This window comes from Camelina sativa, chromosome 20 (genome assembly GCF_000633955.1).
Source record: "Camelina sativa cultivar DH55 chromosome 20, Cs, whole genome shotgun sequence".
Classification (NCBI taxonomy): domain Eukaryota; kingdom Viridiplantae; phylum Streptophyta; class Magnoliopsida; order Brassicales; family Brassicaceae; genus Camelina; species Camelina sativa.
Genome location: NC_025704.1, coordinates 13029928 through 13047082, shown reverse-complemented (window position 1 = coordinate 13047082; position 17155 = coordinate 13029928). Strand labels below are relative to the sequence as shown.

Sequence of the window (17155 nt, the reverse complement as noted above, 5' to 3'; positions counted from 1 at the left end):
TGCTTTGGGCAGATGCAATATGTACAAACTGGAACAATCGATGAAGGCTTCAATATCCATTAGTGGATGTTAGTAGAGGTGGATCTAAAAAATAGTTTATTGGGAGTTAAACGAAAAGAAGGAAAAAGAATGGTTAAAAAAGAAATTGAACAAAAATATAATTGGGGACAACATATATACTATTACTTTTAGCAAAAAAACATATACTATATTAATTACCATTTAACCTAACAAATTTATCTCATTTTTCATACAAGACTATTAATATTAAAAACGTACAAATTAGTGTCAAAAATACAGAATCACGTTTCAACACAAATATGAAATATAGTTTTGGTTTATATTTTTATTCTTTCATCTCTAGTATTTTGAGGTATCAGAATTCCGCTAAAACAAGGACATGTTCTTTTTATGATATAGACACTTTTCAACATACAGATTCAAAGTACTTGCTGCGTTATGTTGCATTCTGTGGTCACTTAAGATGTTACATGTTCTACATGTTTCTAGAGTGAAAGTAGTTTTATCGATTGAAGCAATAAATAAAGCATTTTGTGGCCAAGGTACTGCTTTGTCTTGGAAGACATTCGTGACATCTTGAATTGTTTTCTTTCATGGGTTGTCATCATGTGCCTAGTTCTGCTAATGCTATTGGAAAATTAGTGTTTAGTATCACAAAGGATGGTAGATTTCATTCATATTTAGCATTTGGAGGGTTATCTTGGCTATTCGAGTGCATAGACATATATTATTTAAAAAGGAAAAAATCAGTACACAATAACATAACTAATGATAAAGTTACAAATACATAAGGACTATTCGACATAGAAATAAAAAGAAATCCTTGGTACAACATAGGCCCCGATTGGTAACGACTGTTATTTGTGGCTGTAGAGACTTTGGCTGTAGATACTTTAACTGTTAAAATCTGATTGTTAAAAAAAACTTTTAAAACTATGACTGTAATTTTATTAAAAACACAATTATAAAAAAAATACAAAAGTGATGATAAAAATAATTAATTTGTGAAGAGAAGTGGATATCAAAAGAAAGAGAAAAAAATACTGATAATTAATCTATAAAAAAGGTTTGTATAAAAATATATATAAAATTATATAGAGTTTTTAATTATGATGGAGAAAGAAAAAAAAAAAGTTTTTAAACTTGTTGGCTTTAAAAGTTTTACAACGTCATTTTGAAGCTTTAAAAAAAGAAGGGAAATAAAGAAGAAAAAAAATTAAAGTGGCTGTAGAAACTTTAAAAAATAAAAAAGTCATTAAAGTTTGATTGGCAAATAAAATACTTTTAAGACTTTTAAATGATTTTAAAGTCTTAAAAGTCTTCACCAATCAGGGCCATAGACTAGTATTTAATAATGGGAGATTCTAAAAAATAGCACCAAATTATGTTTTTGTTCCAAACTTAGCACACCATCTTTAAAATTCCAAAAATAGCACTAATTAATCTTCTAAAATTAAATCCTAAATTTAAAATACTAAACCCTACCCCTCAAAACTATACCCTAAATGTGAAATTGGGAACCCAAACATAAAAAACAAATTCTAAAAATTAATTTTAAATAATTTAATGTGTTAAATAGTGCTATTTTTGGAAATTTATGAGATGTGTGCTATAATTGTCAATAAAACTTGGTTTAGTGCTATTTTAGGGTATTTATCTTTAATAATTTGGCAGACTATTTCGGATCCACCAAAAATCATTAAATAGTATTGTATGTTATAACTTATTGCTAAAAATAAATACTTGGGTTGAATTGATTAATTTTATAAATAAAAGGTTATAATAATCATTAATAATTGAATAGGAAGAGATATATTTTTGAAGTAAAAACTATAGTAATGGATTTTTAAAAAAATCAACTCTGTTTTTGAAGTAAGAAAATGGAGGAATTGATATAAGATGTTCTTAAGGAGCGGGCATCTTAATGAAATGCTTTTTGAAAATTACTCTAACTACTTTAAATGTGGGCAAACAAACTGTAAAAACAACTTATCATTTTTTTGACAACTTAGTATTATTTATTATATATATGTGACGTATATAATATATTAATTTCGTGTTTAAAACTAAAATCCTATAAATAACACAGATGGAATAGTATTTTGACATCGCATGGAAGAGATTAGCATCAGTGCATCACGTGTTTGTTTGCATATAGGTAGGTGAGTTATGGATAACTAAAATGTCCAATATGCTGTCGAGTGGGGTATAGCGTAATGTTTTGTTTAGCTTTCATGCATGAGTACTTAGGACATTTACTATCCGACTAATCGAAACTAAATCATAAAATACTAGTCGAACATATTATACTGTACACGCGGCACAAGGCTGAAATTAGTAACAAGACCGAAAATAGTATTATCTCAAAATCTAATCAAATCTTAAATACTATACACTGATTTAGTTTACAGAATACTATGGCCCTGTTCATTTTTGAGTCGCTAAAGTAGCGACTGCGACTGATTTTAAAATATTTTCTTTTTGTAATTACGAGTATTGTAAAAGGTCTAGTTATAAATTCTGTAAATACCCAATTGATTAGGTTAGAGAAGAAGACGAAGGGTTCTGCAATTTTCATGTCTGAAGCTTCCTTTATCTGATTTCAAAAATGGTAATTTGATTATAGAAAAAGTAGCGACAGTTGCTGGTTCAGATCATGGCTTGGGTCTTATCGCTGGTTTTTCCAGCGATTCCAAACTCTTGAAATTCTAGTCGCAGCGATCAAAATTGAAAGAGAATTAAAGGAGAGATGAAGAGAGAGAAAGGAAAAACAAATATATTTTTATGATCGATGTCGCTACTGTAGCTACACATAAACGAACAGGGCCTACATCATAAAATAGTTAAAATTAGAAAACGTCTTGTAGCTCTGGTAATATATTCAGCAAATAACACAGGGAACACAGTACTGTCACTTTCAAGTCTCACCGATAAAATTATGTCAGACACATTTCTATAAAAAAATTTACAATCCAAAACCATAATTTTTTTAAGCCGCTATGACATCAATCGACAGATGACCGTAAACCCCATATGATCTATCCAACTGGTGGTGAATGCTAAAATATACATTTCAGGAAATCATAACCATGTCATGTGACACAATACAATTCTCTTTGTGCCATAAACCATATATAGATGTTTGTTTCATTATCAGATGTGTTCTCTCCTACTCTCAGTCTACCTACTTAATCCAAAAACAACACAGCAATGTTGGAGATGCAAAATCTGAGTTTGGGAGAGAAGAACGACCCATTTAGACCTTTTACGGCTGTAAAATATGAACTAATCTGATAATTGACGTTAAAATTTTGTATATACAAATGAAATTACAACAATACAAATTATGCTTTGAGATCGCGCAAAAGATCTAGGATGCAGGTGGAATTCCACGGTTGATAATTATTAGCTTCATAGATGTCATTGCTATGATCGGCAGTTCTGCACACTTGTGTGCTCCATGATGAATTCAAGTTTCAAGTTTCTTTCTTTCATGTTATTGTTTTTTTTACGTATCCTTATAGTTTACAGTGTATTTTATCAAAAATACATCCATAATCAAATTTTAAAAGAAATTAAGTGAGGTGAACAATTTTTATACAACGGGCCTACGGGCTTATAAGTCAAAAAGTCCAAAGCTAATATCTCGGCCCATGTAAAAGCTACGAGCTTGGTGTTTGTCATCAACTCATGAGCCAAAGTCTCCCGATCACTCAAGTTTTAGATTAAAAGTTGCTCTAAATTTTCACTTTGGTTTTATAATTTTTTTTTACAAATAATAATATAATTCGACTGCTAACGAAAAACATTTATAATTCTCTTCTATTATACAAGTTTTTTTACTTAAAAGCACAAAGTTTAAGAATTATTTTAATTTTTGAAATAAATAAATAAAAACCTTAAAAATTCTAATTTTGGGAGAGAGAGTAGTATATACTGTTCGATTTTTTACACCTATTTTCTTACACCTAATTTTCCCTAACCTATTTAATATAGAAAATATGCAGGTTGCAGGTTTTGTAAAGAATAAAAGATCAAATAAGAATAATTTTTTTAGAGCATCTTTATAGGGGGAATACTTTTGGATGTTCTTAGAGTATAAATATTATGAAAATAATGTAAGATCATTAGTGATCTTTTGTTAAGAAGTTAGTTATTGGGAGAATATGTTTAAGATCATAAGATTTAATAATATAATATTCTTAAACATATTACAATTATAAAAACTTATAAAATAATATTTAAATTGCAAATTTATAAAAATTTTACTAAAATTCAAAATACAATACCAAATTTTTATGAAACAAAAAAAACATTGTAAATAATTTTTTTTTAAAAAACCAAACAAACATATTACTTAATTAATTAAAGCACACAAACATTCTATTTAATTAATACATAGATTAATGTCGGCCAATCACGTTAAGCCACGACCAATAAGAACTGGGATTAAATCAGTTCTTATTCAAGATCAAAAAAATAGTTCTAAGCCCACTATTCATTATTTTTCTAATTTTTTTGGGCTTAGAATACCCTTGGTGTTCTCCCTATATAGATGGCCTTATTATTAGCTCTAGAAAAATCTCTCAAAAAACCAAAGCTCTCTTACAATTGTTCTCTTTCAAACTCTCAATCTCTATATGTTAATGTCATAGCTCGACATACATATATATAGTAAAACAATTCCTAGTCCTACTAGGAAAACACCAATAACTTAGATAACACCAAACAGAGTTTGATCCTTATCCTTTCACTAATCATAACTTGAGAAGGACTTCAGCCTTTCTATCTTTAAGTCCTTCTCAAGCTTAAATCAACATTCTCCCCTTTAAGCTTGACTTCACTCTTCACATCACTAACTCCAATAAGTTCTCTCATCTCTTTAAATTTAGTCCTTCCAAGTGCTTTTGTCAAAATGTCTGCCTTCTGCTCACTCCCTGGAACATGCTCTACCTCGATCAATCCCTTCTCCACACACTCTCTTATAAAATGAAACCGTCTATGTATATGTTTGCTCCGGCCGTGAAACACAGGATTCTTTGTCAATGCAATTGCTGACTGATTGTCAAAGCGTATTGTAACCTTTTCACATGAAGCTCCTGTTATCTCACTAAGTACCTCTTGCAACCAGATGGCCTGTTTAGCTGCCTCTGTTCCAGCCATGAACTCGGCTTTACATGAGGACAGTGCTACGACATCTTGTTTCTGCGAACACCAGGTTATTGGACTCTCCCCTAAATAGAAAATATGTCCAGAGGTGCTCTTGCCATCGTCCGTATCTACATTATGACTACTTTCACTGTAGCCTATGATCCTCGGTATCTTTGCTTTGCTGAAAACTAAACCAAGAGGTGTTGTTCCTTTTAAGTATCTCAAACATTGTTTCATAGTTGCTCCATGAGAAACTCTTGGACTCTGCATGTATCTGCTTAGAACTCCCACACAAAAGGATAAATCAGGTCGCGTATGCAACAAATAGCGGAGACACCCCACGTTCTTCCTCTACATTGTTGCATCGATTTCATCCTCCTCTTTAGCTTTACACAACTTCAGTCCACTCTCCATTGGCGTATGTACTAAATTGCAGTCTCTCATCCCTGCTTCCTCAAGAATTCTTTGTGCATAACGAGGTTGATTTAATGTTATTCCTCCTTGTTGTTGTGAGACCTCAATGTCTAAATAATATGTCAGTTTGCCTAGATCGCTCATCTCAAACTTTGACGACATCTCTTTCTTGATCTCATGAATTGTCTTTAGACTCGAGCATGTAACAAATAGATCATCAACATAAACTCCAACAACTAGCAAGTGCTCACCAACTTCTTTGCGATAGACTGAAGGCTCCTTTGAACACTTAACAAACCGTAATCCCAGTAAGATTGTGTTTAGTTTGTTATTACAGGCTCTAGGTGCTTGACGTAATCCATACAAAGCTTTGTTTAGCTTGTAAACATTTCCCTCACTTCCAATCTTTTCGAATCCCTCAGGTTGTGAGACATAAACAGTTTCCTTAAGCTCACCATGAAGGAAAGCTGTTTTAACATCAAGATGATGTATCTCCCATCCATTTGTTGCTGCTAAGTCAATAAGTAATCTAATGGTTTCAATCCTTGCCACTGGAGCAAACACCTCATCAAAATCAACTTCATATTGTTGTACATATCCCTTTGCAACCAGTCTTGCCTTGTGTTTGTTGATACTACCATCTGAGTTCTTCTTTAGCTTGAACACCCATTTGAGACCAATTGGTTTTGCTCCAATCAGCAAATCAATAAGATCCCAAGTTTTTAACCTTTCAATCGAGCAAACTTCTTCTTCACAAGCGTATATCCAATCTTTTGAAGCCTTTGCTTCTTCAAAGCATCTTGGTTTGTTGTTCAGACTTAAGAGCAACATCTCTCCTTCCTGTTCTGCCAGGAGAACATAGTCATCGAGATACCTTGGTGTATGTCTCTCTCTCTGAGATCTTCTTAGTTGAACCGGTGACAAATTTACTGATATGAGATCATCTTCTCTTATTTCTTTATTATTTTCTCGGATTTCACTATCATCTTCTTCTGCTGCTCCTCTGTTTTCATTGATCTGTTCTGTTTCAGAGACTTCGTTGTCATCGTCTACTCCATGATTTCCAAACGTACCAGTCATAACTCGAAAACTTTCATTTCTCCTTCTCATAGCATCATTAAATTCAGCATTCCAGTCCCATCCTTTTGTTTCATCAAAAACAACATCCCTACTAACAATAATCTTCTTTGTGTGATGATCAACGAAACGATAGGCTTTTGATCCAGGTTCTGTTCCTAGATGAACAAGTATGCGAGTTCTGTCATCTAGCTTCTTAAGATGTGGAGAGTCAACCTTTCCATAACCAATGCAGCCAAAAACCCGAATATGATCAACATTTGGTATCTTGTCTCTAAAGAGTTCATATGGTGTCTTATCCTTGAGAGACCGTGTTACAACCCTGTTTAAGACATATGTTGAATGTCTTACATCTTCTCCCCACATGTAGTTTGGCATGTGCATATGCTTCAAAATGCTTCTCGCCATCTCCATCAATGTCATGTTACGTCGTTCTACAACACCGTTTTTCTGCGGGGTATAAGGGGCTGATGTCTCTAAATGCCATTTTCTTCACAGAACAATCTAAATTCATTAGATACAAACTCTCCACCTCTATCTGTTCTCAAAGTTTGTATTTTACTCTCTGTCTCCTTCTCAATCATTACTTTGAAGCTTTTAAATTTCTGAAAAGCATCTCCCTTTTCTTTTAGCAATATCGTCCACATGTATCGCGAGAAGTCATCTATAAGAACGAATATATAACGGTTTCCAGCACTTGTACATGGTGTAATTGGACCACAGAGATCACCATGTATAAGTTCAAGCTTCTTAGTTGCACGGTATGATGTTGCTTGTGGGAAGACCCAACGTGTTTGTTTCCCAAGCAAGCATGAACTGCAGAGTTCCTTCTTAAGTGTAGTACTAGGAACTCCATAAACCAGTTTCTTCAAAATCATAGAGTTCAAGGTGTCAAAGTTTACATGACCCATCCTTGCGTGCCACTTACCTGCGTCACTTACACATGTTAGATACAAACATGTGTTATCCTTCAAGCCCATTCGAACCTTGTAAAGTCTATTTAGAGATCTCTTTGCCTTCACAAGTAGTTTTCCTTCACGATCCTTCATTGTTAAGTATCCATCTCTCAATCGAATATCACATCCAGCTTCTGTAGCCTGACCAAGACTAACTATGTTACTTTTCAATCCCGGAATGTAGTAAACATCAGTCATCTTTCTTGGTTTTCCATTCAGATCAACAAAAGCTATAGTCCCTTTCCCTTTGATATCAATGCGGGAATCGTCTCCAAATCTTACTTTTCTTGTGACTGTTAAATCAAGTGTATCGAAATACCTACTATCTCCTGTCATGTGATTGCTAGCCCCGTTGTCTAGGTACCAAATATTATCACCATCCTTGTTTGTCTCAAATTTGCTAGGCACACATCGTTCTTCATTAAGAAAAACGACTTCATGCATCATAAGTTCATCTGCAATCTCTGTATCTTTCTCTACTTCTTGAGCTTCTTGCAATTTGAGTAGACGATCTGGAAAACTGCTTGCATAGTAACCCATCTTGTCACATCTAAAACATGTTATTTGTGAGATATCTCTTCCTCCGTTGCGTCCACGTCCTCTTCCTCTATAGAAGAATCTTCCTCCTCTGCCTCTTCCTCTGTAACTTCCATTATAATCATGTTGATGTTGGTTAGAATAACTTGCTTGTGTGTCGGTATGAGAAACTATGTTAGCATACATCAGCTTGCTTTGTTCTTCTTGTGGTTCTTTATCTTCACATATTCTTTCTTCATAAGCTTTGAGCCGTCCAACAATTTCAACAAAACTTGTTGTGCTTAAATCAAGTACTTGTTCTAAGGAAGCCACGATATGGATATACTTTTTCCGAGGAAGGGTCTTAAGAGACTTCTTCACCAGTTTGGATTCTTCTATTATTTCTCCTAGTGCAGCTGATTTTGATGATAGTTCTGATATTCTCCCAGAGAAATCATCAATCGTCTCTGTATCTTTCATCTTTAGCCAATCAAAATCAGTCATCAATGTTTGCAGCCTAGCCTCTCGAACACGTTCTGCTCCTACATGTCTATTTTTGACAGCTAACCATATCTTTTTAGTTGTATCAAGCTCCCCTACTTGTAGAATGAGTGCCTCAGGAATTGATTGAAACAATAGTGCAATGGCCATGTCATTCTTCTCTTTGTCGATGGTTTCTGCATCAATTGTTTCCCAGACTTTGTTAACCCTAAGAACAACTTCATCTTCATTGCCCAAACTGTGTAGTTTGTAGCAGTTAGCATCGGACATGTAATGGAGGAGGATCCTTAATACAAGACTCGGTGGTGAGTCTTATACCGGGATAGAGATGATGGCTTCACAAGCTGGCGGTCGCTTCTCTCTTGTGAAGGGAGGATGATCGATGATGAAGATCTGACACGATGGCGGTCGCTTCTCTCGTGTGGGATCGGTAAAAGGGGAAGTGCTGGCGGATTGAAGTACACCACATAGATGTGATTGGTCTCTGATACAGTACACAAACTCAGCCTTGTGGAATCTCACACACAAGACTAAGAACAAGCTTATTCTCTTAAGAACACTTATAGAGAAGAAGTAAGAAAATTCATTATTTTATTGATAATCAAAGGTGAAAATTCGTACAACTACTGCAGGGGGACTTTACAAGAGTCCTTCAGCTAGCCTTAAGGCTGAAAATAAATGCAGAAAATGCAACAAAGGAAAGCAAATAAAATCAAACACAAAACCATTGTTTTTGGAAAGTAAATAAGCTAATAAAAGAAAATGCTAAAGTAGACTTGATCTCTCTTGATGAGGAAGTCTTCTAACCGTTGTTGGGGTTGGTGGGACCTGCAAGGATCGAAAATATTGAATAAGACTTACCTGGATGCGATTTAGGCCCAATTGATGTTCTCTGAATCACTTCTTGTACTACTCCATGTGCTACTTCAGAGTTTTTGTCTTGTACTTGATTGTTGGCTTGTTTTAGGGGTCCTCCTGGGGTTCCTCTAGAGTATCTTGGTCAGTCTCTTGATGCTCGTCCATGTCCTCTATATCTTGGTCTTGATCTTCACTACCTTGATCGCTTTCGGAGGTGTAGCTTGTATCACACGTCTCTGGCAGCTCCAATGTCTTCTCTTGAATTCTTGAGGTTCCTTGACCTGCCAAAAAAGGTTTCATACCTGGGGAACTGGTTTGATCAAGGCTCATTTGGGTGAAGGCTTCAGCAAGCTCTTCCTCAGCAATGTGATCATATCCGTTATGGTGTCATGATGGTGGTACAGACCAGTTGACGTCCTTCAGCTCTAGGGAGCTTACAATGTCTTGAACGGCTAGGTTAAACCTCTTCTTTAGCTGTTTAGCCTTCGAATGTGTCATAGGCCCTTCTCGTACTTCTGGTATAGGATGTATTACAGGAACTAGTTCAACGGTTTGGATGGTAGGATCGATGTCCGCATCAGTCCTCCTTCTGTTGGTTTTGCTATTACTATAGCTCCTTCTCCGTCTGCCATTGTTTTCTAGATTGGCTCTGATACCTAATATAGAAAATATGGAGGTTGCAGGTTTTGTAAAGAACAAAAAATCAAATAAGAATAACTCTCTTATTATTAGCTCTAGAAAAATCTCTCAAAAAACTAAAGCTCTCTTACAATTGTTCTCTCTCAAACTCTCAATCTCTATATGTTAATGTCATAGCTCCACATACATATACTAAAACCAATTCTAGTCCTACTAGGAAAACACCAATAACTTAGATAACACCAAATAGAGTTTGATCCTTATCTTTTCACTAATCATAACTCGATTAAGAATCCTTCAGCCTTTCTATCTTTAAGTCCAACATTTAGTTATTTATTATTCATGGTTTCTTATTTATATCTTTAATAGAGAATAAACAGAAAAGAAAACAGTAACCGAAGGATATGGCGCAGAAAGGAGAAAATCAGAAAAGTGATGAAGCCATCTGGGAAGGGTATATATGTCATTTACAACAGATGAATAGTGTATGTATTTCCATCAATCAATTTGCTTCTCCTAGCCGCTCTCGAGTCACTGACCAAAAGTGATGACTTTTATACACAATCCTTTGTTCACTCTCTCTCTCTGTAACAATAAAATTGTTAAGAGTATATACACTAAATTTGTAGTTGTTAATATAACTAAACACGAAAATTTATAAGAATGAAAAATCTATATCAGTATGTAACAAAAATATTGTAGTAAAGATGAATATTATTGCAATTGTAGCTAAAGATTAGTTATACTTTTATTCACATATAAAATATATATTACATGATACGAAGATTTTTTGTTTTTCTTTATTTATTTATTTCATTATGAATATTTACTTAAATTAAATTTTTGAATATGTTCGTAATAGTGTAACAATATACGATGCTTTAAATGTGTTTGTCTTTTAGGAATTTAAATTTATGATAGAAATTGTAGATGAGTGAGTGTATTACTATCAGAAAATTCTTTACTATTTATAGCCTATATATGCATAAAATGGTAATAGTCTCATCTAATTTTTTTTTTGAATTTAATAGTCTCATCTAATTTTAGAAACAATAACATGCTATATGTGGGTGTGGCCTGTGGGCGTGTGTATGATCACTTACTTTGTTCCAAGTTTTAACTAAAAGCTGATATGATCTACTCTTTTCGACAAAAAAAGAAGATTATCTTCAACCATAAATACATCTATCCTTTTGAGTTTCATCAAATCAAATATCGCATTGTCTTTTCTTAACTAGAAATCCAATAAAGAGACAACAATAAACAAAATACAAAATCCCTTAAAACTGATCATAGTCTTTCTCTCTCCTCCCATACCCCATCAAATCTTTGATATTACTAACAGTCAGTCCAAAATATATTTATATAAGAAGACAAGAGAGTCTAGAAGAACTAGGAGTAGAAATAGGGAAAGCAGTTGTGTTGTAGGAGGCTACTACTGCTTTTGTTCTCAGCTAGGTTGCTTATCGAACTTGAAGATGAACCTGAACCACCCATGTTTATGTTAGAATTAGTGCCTGTTCCACTAATCATTTGCTTCAAATCCCCATGCCCATTGTAGTAATTAAAATATCCTTGTGTGAAATCCCCACTGTACCCTTTTGTCCTCTGGTCAATGTGGTGGTCTATCATCATCATCATCATTATCTCTTCTTGCTTCATCATAGTCTCTGATCTCTTTCCATTGACGTCCGAAGAGAAACTGGTGTGGTTGTTGTAGTGATCACACATATTGTGGTTGAGCAAGAAACCACTTGCGCCCGAGATGTTGCTGTTGTTGCTGTCCGAGAGAGAGAGATCTTGAGTATAATTAGGGTTACTATAAGGAAAGACCATCTGTTTGTCGTCAGCTTCAAAGCCATTGATGTTGGAGATGAGGCATTTTGTTGGGTCTTGATTAGGGTTTTCAGCATACGGATTATAAGAAGAAAATGGGATTGTTGCTGATGGGGTTAATGGTCTTTTCATATCCTGAGAATTAGGGTTTAGATAAGGAGAAGCCATGGCTGATGATGAATGAGAGGAAGATGAAGAAGAAGAAGAAGACAAGAGCTTCTTCCTTAGCTTTGTATTCCAATAGTTTTTTATGTCGTTGTCTGTTCTTCCCGGTAGATGAGCTGCTATTATTGACCACCTACAAGTTTCAATTCATGTATATTATTAATTAATGTTGGAGAAAAATGTTGCAATCTAGATGAATAACTGGTGCTCGTAGTTTTTAACTAAAATTATGAATAAGTGTTGCTCGTAGTTTTGACTAAAATTATGACTAAATTATGTAAGTACGTTGTGAACTACTTTTATCGTTAGTTCCAACATTACACATACATTCAAAAATATATATAACTAAGAGAGAATAATTTTTAATTATATTAATTAAAGGAGAGTGAAATAATATTTTCTTTAAACCTATTTGAGTAGATAACTATTTAAGAGGGACCTTCATAAGCAAATGGACAACAAACGGATATCAGCTCTGTATTTTTAGTGAGGATCTTAATTAATATAATTTTCTTCTTATAATCAGAGATATATAGTTACATAAATAAAAATACTTCAATAGAGAACCTGCTTCCAATGGCAGCGAAGAGGCTAAAAATGATCCTGTCTTCTTCCTCAGAGAAGTCACCATGTTTTATGTTTGGTCTCAAATAGTTAAGCCACCTCAATCTACAACTCTTCCCACATCTCCTCAAACCTTAAACCACAACAACAACAGAGAATGGCATTAGCTCTTGTTTTGGGATTAGAAGCTCGAAAAGGTGAACCAGGAGATTGGTTTTAACTAAGAACATGTATATGAACTTACCGGCTTTGAGAGGGAGAGAGATCCAATTTCCACCATTACCATACTTCTCAATGTAATCTCTAAGCTTAGAGTCTTCCTCAGGGGACCAAGGCCCTCGCTTCACTTTTGTCTTGTCGCAACATGGAGCTCTTCCCATTTCTCTCGTTAGTGTGTTGAAGTTTGATAAAGAGAAGAAGAAAAGAAAAGGAGAGAAATCGTTATCTCTTACTTGCCTTTTTTTAGGATGGAGCTTTTGTGTTTATGGAGGAGTGGTTGAATTTGTGCCCGCCCTTTTAATAAGAGACTTGGATTTGGACTCACTCTATCAATTATTATTATTATATGTAGAACCAATAATTTTATATTTCATTTTGTTTCGAAAGCTATGGGTGTGGAGAAGTCAACATGATTGACATGCATGCATATTCATTGTGCCTGTTTGAAAAATTAGATTTTTATTGTCAAATATATATATATATATATATATATATATATATATATAATTTTCTATGTATCTACATATTTTATATATGTAATCAGCAATATTAAATATGTGATTGAATTATAGATTTAACAAATAAGGTGTGCTCCTAAAGTATTTTGTGGTACCTGTTTGTCTTCAAGTTTTATTCTTTTTGTAGATGTATAGTACTAATCCAAAGTTCCAAACAATAAATTTAAACGATATTTTTTATATATATTTATCATGAGAAGTGCAAAATATTCAAAAAAGGTACTTTGTGTTGAGGCTGAAAAGAAAGAAAAAATCACTAACGAAGATCATCAGCATGTTCCATGATTTGATCATTCGTCAAAATATTTTCATAATTATACATGTTCAACTCTTTTTTTTTTTTTTTTGACACAATTATTCATATTCAGCTATAGTTTAATTTGTATTCATCATGAATTTCAAAAGTGAAAAGTTAAAAGAGTTCTCAAGTGGTAGTGATATGATATTACATGGATAAAAGAAAGAAAACATGTTAGATGAGGAGACTGCATTGAACGGACCAGTGAACTATATAGAACTGTCTGATTATAAAGTGACAAGAAAACAAAAACTCATTTTTGTGATATTCCAATTACCAAAAAATTATCATCACGAGTTGACTTGCCATTGTTGTTTTCATTATTACATTTAGTAAAGTGCCAAAAGAACCCTTCATAATTATTCATTCGTACAACTTTGATGGACACTTGCATGCATGAATAAATCGATAAATATATTTTGCACTGTTGCACACACATATAAATATATTTCTATGTGAATTTCATGATGATCAGGTGTAAATTTGGACCGACTAATCAACTTCAGAGATAATGACCCATCGATGGGTATGTATCCATATATGTACAATTGATAGATCGACTGTACACATTTACATCATTTTAAGGTACATGTGTTTGATTCACGCAGACACAGTCGCACACTCATTTCCACAAATGTGTAAGTAATATGTATGTGTGTGTACAAATGGCCAAACAAAAGTTTCCAGATTCGTGGTGTACTTCTTACATTTGCTACATTACATTTTTATGTGTTATACGGAACTTAACTGTATGTGTTAGTTACATTTATAGTCTTTTATTATCTGTAAGATCCTATCTATACATTTGTAGTCATATGTGCATTATAACTTGCAGATGTTTCGGGGTCATGAAGACATGAAGCATGTTACTAAATATGAACTAGGTGAAACTTGGAAGCAATAGTAGTAAATTGCAAGTCATTATCTTTGGCTTTTAAACTTTTTCGTCAATCAATATTGCATCAATATAATAAAAAGAATACTTCTTAGTCCTTATAAACATATTGAAAAAAAAACAATATAGCGTATAATTGCACGGTATCAAATCATTTTTATATTGCATTGATATAAAGTTGATTTACTTTTTACATTGATACTTTAATAATCGAGGTTTATAAAAGCGATATCATTTACATTAATACTTTATTCGCGGAAAATTATTATAGCATATAATATCATGCTAACAAATAGTTTTTATATTATACCCAAATTGGCTACTAAATATTGCAAAAAAATATTCTACACTTTTCATAATTTATGTGGAGTTCAACAGTCTTTATATATATATATATATATATATATATATATATATATATTAAAAAAAAAGTTCTTGAAATCTTGCTGGTGAACAAAATCTCGATTGTGTATATAATCTAAAATTGGAGATACTGGCCTTTGGTGGTGATGTTCAATGCATAAGAGAGAACACAGTATTGTCCCATTGGTATTCCATGGTTTGCAGGCAATTACATAATAAAGATATACAGATATATATACTCATAATTTCACCACAAATTGTATCATTGAATGTTTCTCATGCGTCCCCTCTTAGCCAGGCAATTATGATATTTTCTGGTTTGCTGATCATTATTATAATTTCATCCATAAGAACTTTGAAATTATTATTATATGCGTGAAAAAGCAGTAAAATATGAAAAAAGCAAATAAAATATAGGCTGATAATGGGCAGTAAATGTTTAATAATACATGTTTGTGACAAAAAAAAAAAAAGAATCGACTTATTATCTGTGAAAAAAACAATTACGTTAAGTCAAACTATGATTGGATGCTGAATACCAAAAAGACAAGAGTCTTTTTCTAGTTTGACTCTCAGTGTATAGAACTTTGGTTTTTCCTCAACGGTTGGCAAACTAAAGTGGACAAATTACTGAAGGTTTTTTCCAGGCTGTTAAACCATTTTCAACATTAAATATATATATTTAAAAAAAAAATTCTAACAGATATTGTCAACCTATTATAAAATATGTTACCTAATACTCATTATTTTCACTGCTACAAATATACATTAATAAAAAATTCCAGCAGTATATATCTTTGATACTTTCTAATATGTTAAAAAGAGATTTCATGGAAAGGTAATAGATTAATTTACCCAATAAAATAGTTTATTTTATATGTTTTGTTATTTCTAGATAACTATATTATATCTAATAGAATATTTTAATATTATGTACTTTTTATGCATAATAAGTTTTATGAGAAAATAGTATTTTTAATGTAATCACAATTTACTCTCATAATTATTTCCCCCAATTTTTCTAATTTGTTATATGAAACAAATCACTACAGATTGGTGTATTAATCTCATATGTTATATTTTATCAAAAATAATAACCATAAATCTATATAAAATTCTAAAACATAAATCATACTGAAAAGGGAACCTCAAATCTAATTAGATTAATTTTAAAACACACTTTAAGATTACATGTAAATATACCATACCAAAATAATGCAAATACTTTCTATGAGTGGGTTAATACCTCAAATATTAGAAATATAAAAATATGCTTACAATGATTGATTTAGTACTACTTTTACCAGGAAAACAATAAGAAATTTTATATTAATTGGTGTTTTTTTTGTTTGAAAAACTTTACGTCTTAGCCTGATTGAGTTGTTATTATTACACTACAAGAAAATAATCGATTTGCGATGGAGGAATTCATCGCAAGTGCCTCGCAAATGGACAATCGCTAGAGATTTGCGAGACTCTACGATTCCTCGCAAATCGAGTCTCGCAAATCGACCAACACCCCAAATCTCTCGCAAAATTTGCGAGGAAAAATTTTGGTCGCAAATCCGACGCAATTTGCGATGGAGTGTATTCCTCGCAAATCTCACGCATATTGGTAGAGATAATTTTACTCGCAAATCTCAAGCAATTTGCGAGTGAGCCCATTCATAGCAAAATCATTGCAAGCCACGACGTAGTACATCCGTCGCAACATTTACGACTGCTTTGCAACGTCCGTTTAAATCTGCATGTTTCGATTCCGTATCATATAATTGTGTTTAATTTACATTGTACCGTTTAAAATTAGTTCGAAAATAATAAAATATAATCGCATTGAAAAATAAAATTCAGATTAAAATAAAATTCAAATATTACAAAACAAAAAATATGTTAACAAATAGTGTTTGTCCCTTCGGGGACATCCGATAAAAAAAAAGAGTTTTTAAAATGATTGAGAGAGAGAGAGAGGTCACGTTTCTGGTCCCTGTGTGGCTTCCAGCTACTGTTTCACCGGTGTTGCTCTCTGGTTCGACTTCTTGGTTTCTGCTTTGTGGGTTGGTTGTCGGGTGCCCAAACTCAGGAGCAAAGTCGGGATCATTTTCAGCGAGGTACTCAAAGTATGCATCATAGCTATGCATTCTCTCTGCACTTTGTTAGATTTGTG

The 17155-nt window shown here is 33.1% G+C and overlaps 1 protein-coding gene across 1 annotated transcript; it reads right to left on the bottom strand.

The window, feature by feature from the left end:
* Positions 11375-13163, bottom strand: LOC104770649 (transcription factor RAX1). The gene is made up of 3 exons (XM_010495106.2): positions 12943-13163; positions 12702-12831; positions 11375-12267 (listed from the first exon to the last, which is right to left on the bottom strand). Exons 1-3 carry the CDS (start codon positions 13076-13078, stop codon positions 11526-11528), a joined length of 1008 nt encoding a protein of 335 aa, XP_010493408.1. The 5' UTR covers positions 13079-13163; the 3' UTR covers positions 11375-11525.

Excerpts from the sequence above, each read along its gene's own strand:
- LOC104770649 (XM_010495106.2), bottom strand. The coding sequence starts at position 13,078 with ATGGGAAGAGCTCCATGTTGCGACAAGACAAAAGTGAAGCGAGGGCCT. Across the intron at positions 12,832-12,942 it reads CTCTCTCCCTCTCAAAGCCG|GTTTGAGGAGATGTGGGAAG; the intron begins GTAAGTTCATAT and ends TTGTGGTTTAAG. Across the intron at positions 12,268-12,701 it reads TTCGCTGCCATTGGAAGCAG|GTGGTCAATAATAGCAGCTC; the intron begins GTTCTCTATTGA and ends TGAAACTTGTAG.